General features: G+C 38.5%; 1 protein-coding gene across 4 annotated transcripts in view; it reads left to right on the top strand.

Annotated features, from left to right (window-relative positions):
* The window catches only part of WDFY3 (WD repeat and FYVE domain containing 3), a 313,760-nt gene that overhangs the window by 181,574 nt on the left and 117,771 nt on the right, over positions 1 to 14,415 (top strand). For all 4 annotated transcript variants that reach the window (XM_050945097.1, XM_050945098.1, XM_050945096.1 and 1 more), the window contains 5 exons: positions 3,909 to 4,009; positions 5,572 to 5,790; positions 9,446 to 9,627; positions 10,512 to 10,743; positions 14,109 to 14,269. In XM_050945097.1, the coding sequence (XP_050801054.1) occupies positions 3,909 to 4,009; positions 5,572 to 5,790; positions 9,446 to 9,627; positions 10,512 to 10,743; positions 14,109 to 14,269 (895 nt within the window). The remainder of the gene's footprint in view (positions 1 to 3,908; positions 4,010 to 5,571; positions 5,791 to 9,445; positions 9,628 to 10,511; positions 10,744 to 14,108; positions 14,270 to 14,415) is intronic.

The raw sequence follows: 14,415 nt of genomic DNA, 5'->3' as shown, positions 1-14,415 counted from the left end.
TATCTTATTTCTTTTTTCTTTCAAAGAAATGTGTACAATTTTTAATTAGCAGTTTAAAAAACAAAACAATCTATAGAAAGACGTACATACTCAATTTCTTCAGACAAAGGATGCTGAATTCAACTTATGAATTTCAAGCACTTTTTGTTACCTGTGGAAGTGTGGATGCCACTGATAATACGGCTTACTTAGATGATCATTTACATGTGCATGATGGGATCTTTTCAAATAAAGAAGAGAAACAAGCATATACTAGCACAAAGAGGCCAGCTGCCAGGATTCAAATGAAGTCTGTGTCCCTAAATTTATCCTAAATTACCCTGAAACCTGGAAGGATTTGATTGAGAGTTGTATACTAGAGAATTATAGGCAAAGTAGAAATAGAACTAAAATTGTTTTGAAGCAGCAACTTTTAAAAGGAAATAGAGCCAGTAAGTGCAAATCATTGTAGAACAATTTAATCGCAGTAATGAGAGGTGTGATCCATGTACGGTACTTAACTCCCTCTGTACCCTTTGTTAAGTCACTTAACCTTCTTGATGTCATTTTCCCAGCTAGTAAGTGGGACTTTTTGTGAGGATCAGCTAGCGTTTACATAAGCGCTTGGAAGATTAAGATGTGGTGCTATAATACTCGACAATTTTCTAACAGAAACATTTCTCCTAGGTTGCTTTTTAAAAGATAGAAGAAGCTTAAAACATTTTTCATATTTTGTCTTTTGAAGAGCCATATCCTTTCAAAACCACTATGAATGAATTCAAGTAATTTGTAAGGAAAAGATCTCTAACTTCTGCATTTGTAGTGGACTCCACTTGGCTGGCAGTGAGATCCATGTCAGGTAACGCAGGCTTAAAAATACTGCCAGGCGATCTCAAGTCAGACAACTGAATGAAACCCTGGATGGTGGATAATTATTCAAAGAAAATCCATTGTCTCAAATTTCTCAGGTGGAATTCTATTTGGGCAGAAGCTTGCCAAGAAGGTTTCTAGTCACATGGACAAGCTGTTCTCAGAAAGGACTACAGGCTTTTTGTCCCCTCACCCCACCCCCAAAAAAGAAAAATGTTACCAAAGAAGGATAACTTTCTTATTTCAGGGGTAATACTTGAATGCAGAAAGCCAGTGGGAAGCTCAGATTGGGGAATGGATTCAGTCCCTCCTTCCAGCCCTAATAGTTTGTATCATTGACTACAACCAGCTCTCCATCCTGAAGTAGACCTACAGGACAGAATATCCCAATTATCAAATGCCTGGTTCCAGTTTATTTCAGACAGGTTGGATTGAGAGTGTATCATGGATATTCTGGAGTTTGACTGCTCCACTTCCCTTTTTACATCCCCACTCTGACCTCACCAGGCACATATAATTAAACTATCCTGGATGCAATCTTGCAGTTTCTAGAGCTGGTAGAACCTGTCCCTCAAGATGAAGGATGCCCATTGCCCTACTCTGTTTTTCATAATAAGAAAAAAGATCATCAAGAGTTCCAGGATATGTTAGACCTAGAGAGGCTACAATAGTTGAAAGAGGACAACAAAATTCAGGATGTTGACTCTAGCTTTTTACTGTCACTGTGATTTCTTCAGCAGTCCTTTCAGGTTTCAGTGGCTCTGTCAAGAGTTCATCTGAATATTCCGGTCATATCTTGTCATTAATCTCTTTGTTTCACCTATGATATCACAATCAATACAAAATAGTATTGTTGGTCTGCTCTCTGTCCCAGAATGCTTATAAAGTTATTAGTGATAAGAGCCAGGTTAAGTAGTTGAGACCCATTTATATATGTTAGACAATACACTGATTAGACCATCTTCCGCAGAGAGCCAGATCAAAGGGTTATTTTTAGTATGGGGAGCCCACCTGGAGCACAATGCAAAGAGGATATTGAGGTTAAGACTCCAGAGTACCAGTGTTTTAGACATGAATTGGTCAGGTTGCTTCTTCAGGATTTCCAGGATCACCTGAGTAGGAAGCACATCCTGATTCAATCAGTAAACACAACCATAACATATGTAAACCACTGATGGGTCACCCGAAGTTCAAGTGTAAAGGTCAACATGATGCAGATTCTCTTGCAAGCAGGCAGGTCACCTAACTTGCACCAAGGCAATCCATATAAATGTAAACCAGAACACAAAAGCAGACTTGCTATGTCATCAGTAGGTGGATAACTTGAAAATGTTTCTGAACCAAGAATTACTCAGTTGATATCCAGAGAGCTACCATAGCTAGACCTATTTGCATCACGTCAAAATCCAAATGTGAAGCTACTTTTCCACAGGTCAGGGAAGCAGAACTGTGATTATGGGAAACAGATGGCCTGAATCACAGATGTTCTAATCCAGTTTGTCTACACTTTCACTCTCCACCATTAAGAAGAGTGATTCAGAAGGTTAGAAAGGGATGGGTGTGTGCTGATCATTCCCCTTAACCAAGGATTTGCCAAAGAGACCATGCTACTCAAACCAAGTGGAGCTGTTACAGAGGTCTTTGTTCACCTTCCCAGTAGGCAGGATCTCTTATCCCAGGCCTTGCTCCTGCCTCCAGACATAATTACCTGAACTGAAAAGCTTGGCTACCGGGTGTCAAGTTCTGAACAAAATTAGATAGCATCTTTCCTGGCCTCAACATATGCAACTGTTCTGGCACAATTCTCTTACTAATATCAAAATGATCACCACAACAAAAGAACAAGTATTCCAGCTTTTCTGTATTCTTCACCAAACTGTTTAGACCTGGCTTAAGACTACCACCCACCTTCCGTCATATTGCTGGCCTTTAAGATAGGCAGTGCCATACATGCAGGCTTGGCTTGTCTCTCTCCTAGGTGACCTCATTATATTGAAGGTTTCTTAGGGCAGCATGACCATCTCAACCAGCAAGGTAGTTCTATCTTCCCTTCAGTCTTACATGAGGACACAGTAGCTATTTGGACTCCAAAGTTATTTGTCACCACAGTATAAACTCTTCCTTATTTCGGAGGTAATCAGTCTTCCCTCGGTTTGCCCAAGGCCTCAGCAATTGAAAGAAGAAACACAGCGCATCCTAGATGTGGGAAGAGCAGTGGAAATACATTTTGTCAAAACTTGCCAGTCCAGGAAAACACTTTATTCCTTTCCTACCCTCCTAAATACTTGGGCCTGAAGGTATATAAATCCTCCACAGCTCGTTAGCCAGGTGCCTCTCTAAAGAATACTTATCTGTAGATAAACTGATTACTTTAAAGGATCAGGGAACACTCAACACATTCCATAGTGGCATCCTGAGAAATGTCATCAGCCACCACAGAGGAAATCTGTAAAACTGCTATCTGTTCATCCATTAATACTTCTTTTTAAAGGCCTATAGACTTGACTTTCACTTCCCTGCAGAAATATACTTTGGCACAGAGGTGCTCCAGGTATCTGCCATATACAGTGTAAGTTGTTTGGGTGGATATAGTGGAATTTAATAAAATAAGGGTGTTGAAGTTGTTTATATTAAATCTAATAAGAATTTAGGGTGAGACCCTGAATCTTTCTGATTCTTTAGCTGACACAGCTCCCAACACAAATTACACCAGTCCTAATGTCTGGGGTGAGTTATGACTGACTGCAGTATCGGTGTAAAGTGGCCATTGGACAGAGGCCCTAGAGCTTCATGGACAACTGTCAATGGCCTCTGGTAGCTACAGTAGGACAGACACTGACAAAGTGTCTTGAGGAGAGTTCAGTCCTGGAAAGAAAATTAAGGGGTAATACATTTTTTGAATTCTCTATGTAAGCAAGTGAATTCTAGTACAGTGTGGGCATGTTACAGCATCTTTTTCCAGGTTAGGTTTTTTTACTTATAAAGTAGAGATTGGAAAATTGCCTTGATATTTGGCTATCACAAACACTAATATAAAGATATTTTATTTGTTTTAACAGCTGTCTATTCTTGCCAAGTTTGGCTCCCCACAATGCACCTACAAATAATGCTGTCACAACAGGTCTTGTTGATGGTGCTGTAGTCAGTGGAATTGGAACTGGTAAGTACATACAGCTGTTTACAATATTATATATTAATGACTCTGTACTATTTATGACTGCTGTATTGCTCGGTTAACCACAAAGCGATAGCAGTATTATATGTGCCCATCTCAAATAGTCTACAGCTCTTCTTGTATCTTATTTATATACCTTTCTGTTGCTTTCCACTGCATCAGCAAAAAGAAATAGAAAATGTAGTAATGTTTTACAGTGAAAGATTTTTCAGCAGAAGGTTGAACTGTGTAAAAGGAATGTGTGTGATGCAAATGTACTGTTTTGTGTGTGTGTGTGTGTGTGTGTGTGTGTGTGTGTGTGTGTGTGTGTGTATGTATATATGAACACAACATAGTCAAATGTCTTCCTTCAGAAGACATGTTAAGAGAACATTAAGATTGCAGTGTTAAACAGCCAGAACTCAAGAAGTGCTGTAATTTAGGTCACACACATACAAATTGTTTTATACAATAATCATTGTTGCATCATCACAATACTGTTATTTATAAAGGATCTCAGCCTCATTCAGTGAATAGAATAAATGGTACAACATGTATTATTTTGATCTTCCTTTTTTAAGGGGTAGACCTCTATCACATGTGAGCCCTGATCCAATTGTCATTTGAAGTCAATGGAAAGACTCCTATTGACTTCAGTGGCATTTAGCGCAGGCCTTCATTGTACATCATACCGTTGATACACTTACGGCTCAATTCTGCTGTGCTGCATTGCTTACATTGAGTTAGTTCATTGACTTCATTTCACTAGATGTACTACAATGTACGCTATTGTAATTACAAACAGAATTAGCCCAGAATGGGAAACAGATTCATAGGACTCCTGTCTTAGTCATTAAGTACCCCTAACATTCACTGATAGAATACTGTCCAACCTGAATGAATCAAGAATCCTGTGGAGATAACTGCATGTGCCAAAGTTAAGAATGCGCATCTATAATATAGAACTGTTTAGCAGACAGCACTTAAATTCTCCTGTTTTCCCTGATTACAGGACTTGCTTTAGAGAACTGCCTCATTCAATGTGAACTTTAAGAGATCAAATGAAATGAGGTAAAGCTCCTACAGATGGGCCCTTTGAGGCATGAGTCACCAAATTCCATACTCATTGAAGCACACTACAGCCTTTTCCTTTTAGAATGCTGTTTTTTATACAGAAGTCTCATAATTAAAAGTTTCCCACGTGTGGATGAATTCTGATTTTTTTTTTTTTTTGGTAATAATTATAGTCAAAACAAAACAAACTTCACTGTGACACTGAAAGTACCTAAGGACTATGACTCAGTCAAATTTCAATTATTTTTTTCCAAAGAACTGACACTGGGGGAGGGGGAGTATTTTTTTTTTTTTTTTTTAAAAGTGGAAAAGTGGGCTCTGTTCACTTTCCTTATATATATAAACCTTCGGCCAGAGAGCAGACTTGTAAAATTTCAGCCCGGAAAGTGAAAGCTTATAAGCAACTGCCAAAAGGAACTTCAGAATGGAAATGCTTGTGCAACTTTAGCTATTGCTGCTACAATTATAATTAAAATTTTGTTTTTTTGTTTTAGGGGAAAGGTTTTTTCCTCCACCATCTGGTTTAAGCTATTCAACTTGGTTTTGCATTGAGCATTTTAGTACACCTCCTAATAACCATCCAGTCAGACTATTTACTGTTGTGCGACGAGCAAACTCTTCAGAGCAGCACTATGTATGCCTTGCCATTATCCTCTCAGCAAAAGACCGATCACTAATTGTTTCAACTAAAGAAGAACTGCTTCAAAACTACGGTAAGAGGTGCTGTATTCTCATATTTTTAATAGTATTATGGAGGTATAAGGATATCTTCAAAGTTAAGTTGATGTCTAGGTATTGCAGTTGATGGAATTTTCACTGAAATATTTCTTCCTCTGAATGACTTATGCAACAAATTAAATGCAATGCACACTTCTATTTCTATCTGAATTTTAAGGGTATCTTTTGAGAAGTTGGTGTGTGCATGTAAATAAAACGACCACCTACCTCAATGCTACAGATTTCTGGGAGGAGAACCTCACCATTTTTCATAGTCTTTCTGCTCCTAAATTAACTAACGTTTGCTTCAGACTTTGTGCTGTGGTTCAGAAATGCAAACTTTACTACCATTGCTCCAAAAAAGCTAACAAGACATACAAAGGTTACATACGCTCTTCACCTTAGCACATTTTGGCTGTGCCAGTGCTTGCTGGCCATTTGGAAGAGATCAACCATTTACTTCCAGTCTTAATGTTACAATCATTCTGCAGAAGTGCCTGCAGAGCGCATGTGGTCTCATGCACTGTCTGTGACTGGGGGTGTAAGGATAATGATAGGCATCTGAATAATTAGAGTTAGCTGTCTGTATTGATACTCCTTAGAACTTTTTAAAAGTAGCATTATTAGATATGGAAGCTGCTATTATATTTTCCTCTAATTTTACCAATCTTGAAAAACATATTCTAATTAAACCAAGTGTAAGGGAATAACAAAGGTGTAAAGATTCTGCAAAGAAAGTTTTCAACCTAATTTCAAACTTAATTTACATGAAAACTAGAAATTGCCTTGAGTAAGAAGATTAAATATGTGTTAATGTAGAATTCTTTAGAACTTATATAAAGATTGAGTCAATAATGCTTGTAAATTCCTAGTCTTCTGGAAGAGACGATTAAAATTAAAAAGGACAACTTTCAAACATGTAGTAGAGGTTAATGCTTCAAAAGTAGGTTAAAAGGTATCCTTTTATCACTGAAGTCGGATGCTATGAAAGGGTTAATTATTTTCGGGTAGGTCTAACAATATTATTGTCTTTTAAACGGGCTTGAAACAATATGAACAGGTAATCCAGACTCTGGATGAAAAGTAAATTCAGCTAGTTATTAAAACTTATAGCTCTCAGAGTAGCAGCCGTGTTAGTCTATATCAGCAAGAAGAACAGGAGTACTTCTTGCACCTTAGAGACTTTACAAATGTATTTGAGCATAAGCTTTTGTGGGCTACAGCCCACTTCATCTGACATACTGGAGCTACATGCATTAAGAACTTCCATGTTCTGAATTACTTGTAAAAAGTTGAGCAGATCATACTTTCTAGTATTCTTCTTTTTTTTACTCTAATTTCATATTCATATTGTTACAAATGTCAGAAGTTCAAGAAATAAAAATGAAAGACTTAATAACCATAACACAGTGGGTTCTAAAATTCTTGAATCACACAAGTATTGTTATACCTCTGTCTATGAGACTGTAGACTCTTCTTCTTGGGAGAGAAATATATCTTAATAATTCTGTATAATTTCTTTTGCCTGCATGTAAGCCAAACTTGAACATTTCAGGCTTCAAGTGGTATGTTTCTCACTCTTCCAAGAAGTACTGGATTTGAAAAGGCATTGTCAGAAAAGACCTGAAGTTTTCTGACAGGTTACAAACACTGTTTTTTAATTGGCTTGGAAAATCTGCTCTGGTAAAGTGTCACCCTACTATTTTCTTATGATTGGCTAGTGTTGTAAAGTGTGAAGGAAATAAGTACCTAAGAACTGATATTACAAGCCTGCTGGAGGTTCCAGTTTTGAAAGTGTTGATGGTATTTTGGACTGAACTGTTTACTTGAGGATTCCTTTTGTAATCAAGAATTGTGTACCCCGACGTGTTTGGCTTGTGAGAAACAAGTCTGAAAAAAGATAGTGTGTATTTATAAGCTAGTTCTGGGTCACCTGGTTTTGTCCTTCTTTTTCTTGAAATCTGTAAGGAAATCAGAGCTTTCCCCAGATGCTGTCACTAAGGTGAGAAGTGAGTGGTTTCTTTTGCCTGAATAGACAAAGATGAAAGGAAGGCTGAGAGAACTCAGTTTCTATTAAGTTGTTCCCTGGTAGGTGAATCTTCAGGGCTTCCCGCCTACCCCCCTCAGGTCTAAAATAGAGCTTGGAGCAGTGACTGCATAAGAAGCTAGTGTAATTGGGTGTTGGGAATTGTTCATGTCTTCCAAGATTAAATTTAAAATGCTCGTTACACAAAATGAGCAATGTTTCAGTTAAAATAAAGCACATTAAATGTTTTGAAAATGAAATCAGCAGTTCTTTTTGAAGAGTTAAGAACTAGGAAAGAGCACAGTATAGTTCTGGTCCTGCTAAAACACTAAACTGCAGTGTTAATTTTGGCAAATTATTCTAAACTCACTGACTCCCCAGATTTAAATTGAGGATAAGAAGTATCATCTATGTTACACACACATTTTGAAGATTGATTAAAATTCCAAACAAATGTTATGTAAAAGTAATTATTTAATAGTTTTAAATAAAATTGATACAACTAACTTATTATTTTCCTATTTACTTGGTAAATTTGCTTTGAAAGAAGTCTGTTTTTAAGACAATTTCTAGATTGAGGCAAAAACTATACAAATTTTGACAAAATTTCCTGTACTTTTCCAGTGGCCTTAGTCAATGTTCTGATTTATATTATTTTCTTTCTTATTCTCATGAAAGATTATTGAACTGTTATTTCAAGGTATGTCGAAATTGAGAGATTTTTAATTTGGCAGTTCCGTTTTCTCTGTACAGTAATTGAAAAAGGGGGGGAAAAAACCTCACCAAAACATTATCGACATATCTGAGAGAACCAGCATCACAGGTCAAAGTTCCCTATGACTTTGTGAAAATTCTTCATCTGTGTCCCACCTTTATATGACTTGGTCACTAGTTAATCTATCTCTTATAAAGTTTTTAATGATGGTCCTTTGTACTGAATTTGCATAAGATTATTTAGAGTGGGATTTTCAAAATTGTTGTCCTACATCTCTTCCCACTGAAGTCATTGGTAAAACTCCTGTTGACTTCAGTGGGATTTGAGTTGGGACAATGTTGAGCAATTTTGAAAATTCCACCCTTAGTACTTGTATAGAAAGTACTAGAGTCTTGATAGTACATCATTTTGTGTCACTTATGTACTTCCACAATGAAAATGAAGAAAAGTATTGCTGCAGGAGATAGGGCTTCAAGTTACTATTTCAAAGCAGGTAAGAACAATAAGAGAAATGAAGTGTAAAAATTAATCTGTGCTCTTAGGATTTTCTTGGATAAAAAGTAAAGAAACATAAGTGTGGAAACTGTTAAAACTAATAATGCTATACCAGTTTCTCTTTCTGCAACTCTGTAAGGGAATTCATATTATCAGACTCTGAAAATACATGCTCAATAAAGTAAACTTGAAAAATTCTGTGTTCACTTTCATTTTAATTGAAAGTAAAGCAATATTTGATAATTTACTCAGATCATGTAACTTTTTATTGGGTTTTTGGTTGCCTTCAAATGTATTTGTTTTCTGAAATGTCAACCTTAATTTATTGATTTATAATATTTTAATGTAAAGTCCTAAGGAAATAGAGGAGTAGACTGTTATGATCGCCACCATTTCCCATTAATATTCCTTTTAGTTGATGACTTCAGTGAAGAAGCATCCTTCTATGAGATTCTTCCTTGTTGTGCTCGATTTCGCTGTGGTGATCTCATAGTGGAAGGCCAGTGGCATCATCTCGTTCTAGTGATGAGTAAAGGCATGCTGAAGAACAGTACAGCTGCACTTTACATTGATGGATTGCTTGTTAATACTGTGAAGGTGGAGTAAAAACTTTGCATTTTAACTTTGTGTTGTTCCACTAGGCTTGCTATATATTCTTTTACATCATACTGATGTATTTTACTTGTACCCATGGTGATGGAGCGTCATTGCTTCCAAATAGAAAAGACTTTTTCTAAGTTCCCTGCATCATTCCTTACACGCACTATCTGTAACAAATGTTCTACAAACATCCTCCTTCATTACACAATGTTGATTCAGTCCTACTATTATTAAAAGGAAAGAGGTAAAAAACAAAATCTGTTATGTGCTTTGTAACAACAATGGGGGCCATCATTCATTATTGATAGGTTTGGAATCATGGTGATAGGTGCGGGAACAGGGTGGGGTGGGGGAGTGCCGCAGAACGCCCAGGTTTTACATGGGGCTCAGCTCCTGCCGGCCCCAGGGCTCTGCTCCCGCCATCCCCATGCCTGGGGCTCTACATCTGTCCCAGCTGTGGTCCCAGCCTTGGCCCCCTTACCCCTGTCTGATTCCCCCTCTCCTGGAGCCATGGCCCTGCTCCCAGCCCCAGTTCTAGAGGGCTGGGGGGCTGCGGACAGACGTAAAGGCAGGTGCGAAGTAAGCAGAGGGCTTTGCGGTTTCGCAGGCTTTCAGCATCCCCACTATAAAAAATGTTCCAGCGCCACTGAGCCTGGATGTGCCGCAAAGTCCGTAATCTTGTGCAAGTTACTTAACTTCTGTGTTTCAATTTCCCTTTAGCAGCATAGGCACAATTATCTCAAGAGAAATGTTGTCAGGATTAACTAGTTAATGTTTTACATATATATTTGAACACATGAAACACATTCTAAATTTCCAAGTTTTTTTGTGATAGCTTTGTACGCCTCCTAACAGCTTTGTCGCTTGTTTCTCTTTTACAGCTTCACTATGTTCACAGTAGCCCAGGCGGGTCAGGTTCTGCTAATCCACCAGTAGTGAGCACAGTTTATGCCTATACTGGCACACCACCTGCCCAACGCCAGATCTCCTCCTTGGTTTGGCGTCTGGGACCAACACATTTCTTAGAGGAAGTCTTGCCTCTTTCAAGTGTTAGCACCATTTATGAGCTGGGACCAAATTATGTTGGAAGCTTTCAAGCAGTGTACATCCCATGTAAGTACAAATAAATTTGTTGTAAATGATTTTAGAGAGGATTATCTTTTTGGATCTTTTTTAATTCTGAATCTACCCTGTGAACAATGGAAGCCTATTTACTTACTGTTTGAGAAAAGTGAGGGCCCAGCAACTCGTAGGAAAAGATATTACTATGAACCAAACTCTTAAGAGCTCAGAATTATCTCATAATTACTATTTTAACATATGGACTGTGAATAAATTCTTGGTCTCCAGCATCAATATATAATATTGTAATTCTTCTCATTGATCCACTGATTTAAACAAAGCTATATTGAAATGTAATTGCTTATAGTGCCTAAACATAGCTCAACTGAGAATAAAATTACACTGGACAAAATGTAGTGCACAAACAATTATTAAGGGTTTATTGCAAACAAAGGAGAGCAATGGTTACATTAGTATTGTAACCATTTTTTGAGAGTTCTTTTTGGAAATGGAATATGGTGATGGTGTGGTGATTGAGCTGTTCCAGAGAGAGCTATTCAACATGTTTCACAGACAGTGGGTTCCTCCTCGTTTGCTCTGACAGGATGATGAACAGCAATTATCCAGGATTTTCCTACTTTGTAGAACTCCTTTTGCCTCTGCATTTAGATTCCTGTCTCACTGAAAGCAACATGCAGGAAGGAAATTTCCGTGGCTACCTCTGATAGTTACAGAACTCTCAAGCACAAAAGGCTAAAGGGAAAAAGAAAAAAACAAACAAAAAAAAATAAAGCGTATAGCTTCTTACAGTAGCTTTTTCCCACAGGGACTGTAACATTTTTCTACTGTCACTGAGAAAAACCTCCATTATCTCAGAGGAGTGAGGCAGTGGGTGAAATGAGCTGTGACAGAAAAAACTAACCACAGAGCTTGCCTGAAGGATGAAAGAATCTTTCCCATGATGCCAAAGGCTGTCCCAAAAGTTGCAGCAGAGAGAGACAGCATTTGAAGTGGTGTCTGGAGCTGAGAAGGAAAAAACTATCACTCACAAAGAGGAAAGAAGCTTATCTTAGAGGCCTTCCAACCAGCTCCCAAGATTTGAGGAATCCTTGTTAGAGAACTGTTCACAACAAAATTCAGTATCAAGTGCTCCTTTTTCTGGCAGCAGGTATCCAGACCTAATAACTCTAGCTCTGGACCCATTTTCTATTCCATTAATCTTTTCTCTAGATTACTGTCCTCCTGCTGCTGTGGTGAATCCTAATGAAAACTGCTCAGCACAAGACTTCTTAAAACCTAATTGCCAAAAATGACCAAGGCAGGGTTGGCACATGCACCTAGTGGTGCAAGAAGTAAAGAGCCCTATGTACTTATGCAAAGACCTTATTCAGTAGGGTCCAATGATGACTCAGACCCAGTACTCCTGAGCCTTTTCTCCTGACTCACTGAAGCTGAGCTTCTTCATTGGGGGTGTTTTAGGTTGTACTGCACCCATGAAAAGGTGACCACTTCCACATTCTTCCTGAATAAGCTGAGTTTTTCCATGTGATGGAAGGCAAAAAAATTTTTTCTTTCTGGCTAGGCAGGCTAGAATGTTCTTGTCAAAGGCCTAGCCACTTGTTCCTTTACTGTGTGCTGTGCTAAGCACTGTAAGGGGTTTGGTAGATGGTACAACTGTGGGGCCTTCTTCCTTGGTATCAGATTTCCCTGAAGGGTAGGTGTCTTTTTTGCTGTCAATCTGGTAAACTTCCCAGTGTCTCTGCGTAGTCTGAACATGTGTAAAACTGCCTTCAAGCCTCCTTGCTGGCAGATTTGCATTTTTCTCCCCGAGAGTAGTTGTTGGAGACCAAATCCCTTACCTAGGAGAATAGGATAGCTCTCTGTTTTCCTGCAATCCTCTGTGTTGGGTCTTTCAGAGAGAGAAACTGGTCTCTCTAGGTCATTTGCCCTCATCATATATTTTGCCAAAAGTCTTGTCCCTCTTTCAGTTAACCAGGATGCCTTCTTTCTAAGTTTCGGTCCCAGTCTTAAGCCATAAGGAGAAAAACCTGGCACAGTCTGGACCCCAGAAGAGTTCTCTAGATATACCTAGATTAGAAATCTTGAAGGAATAGTCTTCCATTCATTGTCTTGATGGGTTAAAGGAAAGACCCCCAGGCATCAAAATATGTTATGAACGAAGGATCAAATCTGGTATCCAGGAGGCTTAGGAGAACCACAGGAATTCCCTGTCAAGTGAGTTTTAGAGCCTGCTCCACTGGAGCCATAGACACTTGCTGACCCAGAGAGAGGAGACATTAAGTGAACAAGATTTGCACTGCACTTTTTCACTAATCACTGCAGGTGCAGCTCTTCCCGGAGGGGTGGAGCAGAACTTTGTGAGAAGTGTCCCCTTCCAGGGCAGTGGATTCTCTTTGCCTTTCTGACTTCCTCTGGGGCTTCAGATCCCTCTTCTAATTCAGCCTTGAATCTCATTCTCCTTTGACTCCTTTCTAATTCAGCCTTGGATCTCATTCCCCTTTCCTGGAGTATTACTCTTAGCAAAGTTTTTATTGTCAGGTTGTCGCAAACCAAGCCACAGAAAGGCAAATAATATTGCTGTTTACCGGCTAATTTGGTTTCCATGGCTTGATCACAGCAGTGCATATTCCCATCCTAGTGAATTTTCTAAGACCAGGCTTTGGTAACAGACTTGTCTTCTTAGCAAGGTAAATGAGGTGGTCTTAACAGCTCTCTTTCTGGTCAGAAAGAAGTGAGGGAAACAGCCTGACTTTGTTGCCCATCTTGAATGAATGAGGAGGGGGAAGACAAGAATTTGTGCTGTCAATCACAGACAGCAAACTGGCCATTAAGAATGAATATAATTTACCTTTAAATAGGAAGGAAAATAAACTTATTGCTGTTTCTAAAAATAGGAGCATGTTACACAAGTTCTATGCCTTGTATATAGGCTTATACTGTACACAGTGCTGTTTGATGTTCACTCTATCTGTTTGATGTTCACAAGAAGCAATGGGCTTAAACTGCAGCAAGGGAGATTTAGGTTGGACATTAGGAAAAAGTTCCTAACTGTCAGGGTAGTTAAACACTGGAATAGATTGCCTAGGGAAGTTGTGGAATCTCCATCTCTGGAGATATTTAAGAGTAGGTTAGATAAATGTCTATTAGGGATGGTCTAGACAGTATTTGGTCCTGCCATGAGGGCAGGGGACTGGACTCGATGACCTCTCGAGGTCCCTTCCAGTCCTAGAGTCTATGAGTCTATGAGTGAGTCTATCTTTAGAAGGGTTATTCAGAGCCACTGAATTTATTCTGGAGGCCTTTCTCTAGTGTAAAGTGTACTGAAATTTTACTTTTAAAATTTACTCTACAGAAAAACAGTTCCAGTTTTAAAATAAGTTTTTCTTATCTTAAAGGTAAAGATTCTAAATCGGAAGGAGTCAGCCCATCTCCAGTATCTTTGGTACCAGAGGAGAAAGTCTCTTTTGGTTTATATGCACTCTCAGTTTCTTCACTTACAGTGGCAAGAATAAGGAAAGTTTACAACAAATTGGATAGTAAAGCTATTGCCAAACAGGTATGTTAGAAAACACATGGTATTAACTTCAGAAATTTGCTAGATTAAAAATGGTCTCAGACTTATAATTCTACATATTTTCACTGTTAATTTTTGTTTTTAATTCTGTCTGACATTTGGGCTCTACACTGCTGTGATAGCCATCA

The sequence above is a fragment of the Gopherus flavomarginatus genome, chromosome 3 (genome assembly GCF_025201925.1).
Source record: "Gopherus flavomarginatus isolate rGopFla2 chromosome 3, rGopFla2.mat.asm, whole genome shotgun sequence".
NCBI lineage: Eukaryota > Metazoa > Chordata > Testudines > Testudinidae > Gopherus > Gopherus flavomarginatus.
This window is presented reverse-complemented; position numbering and strand designations above follow the sequence as displayed.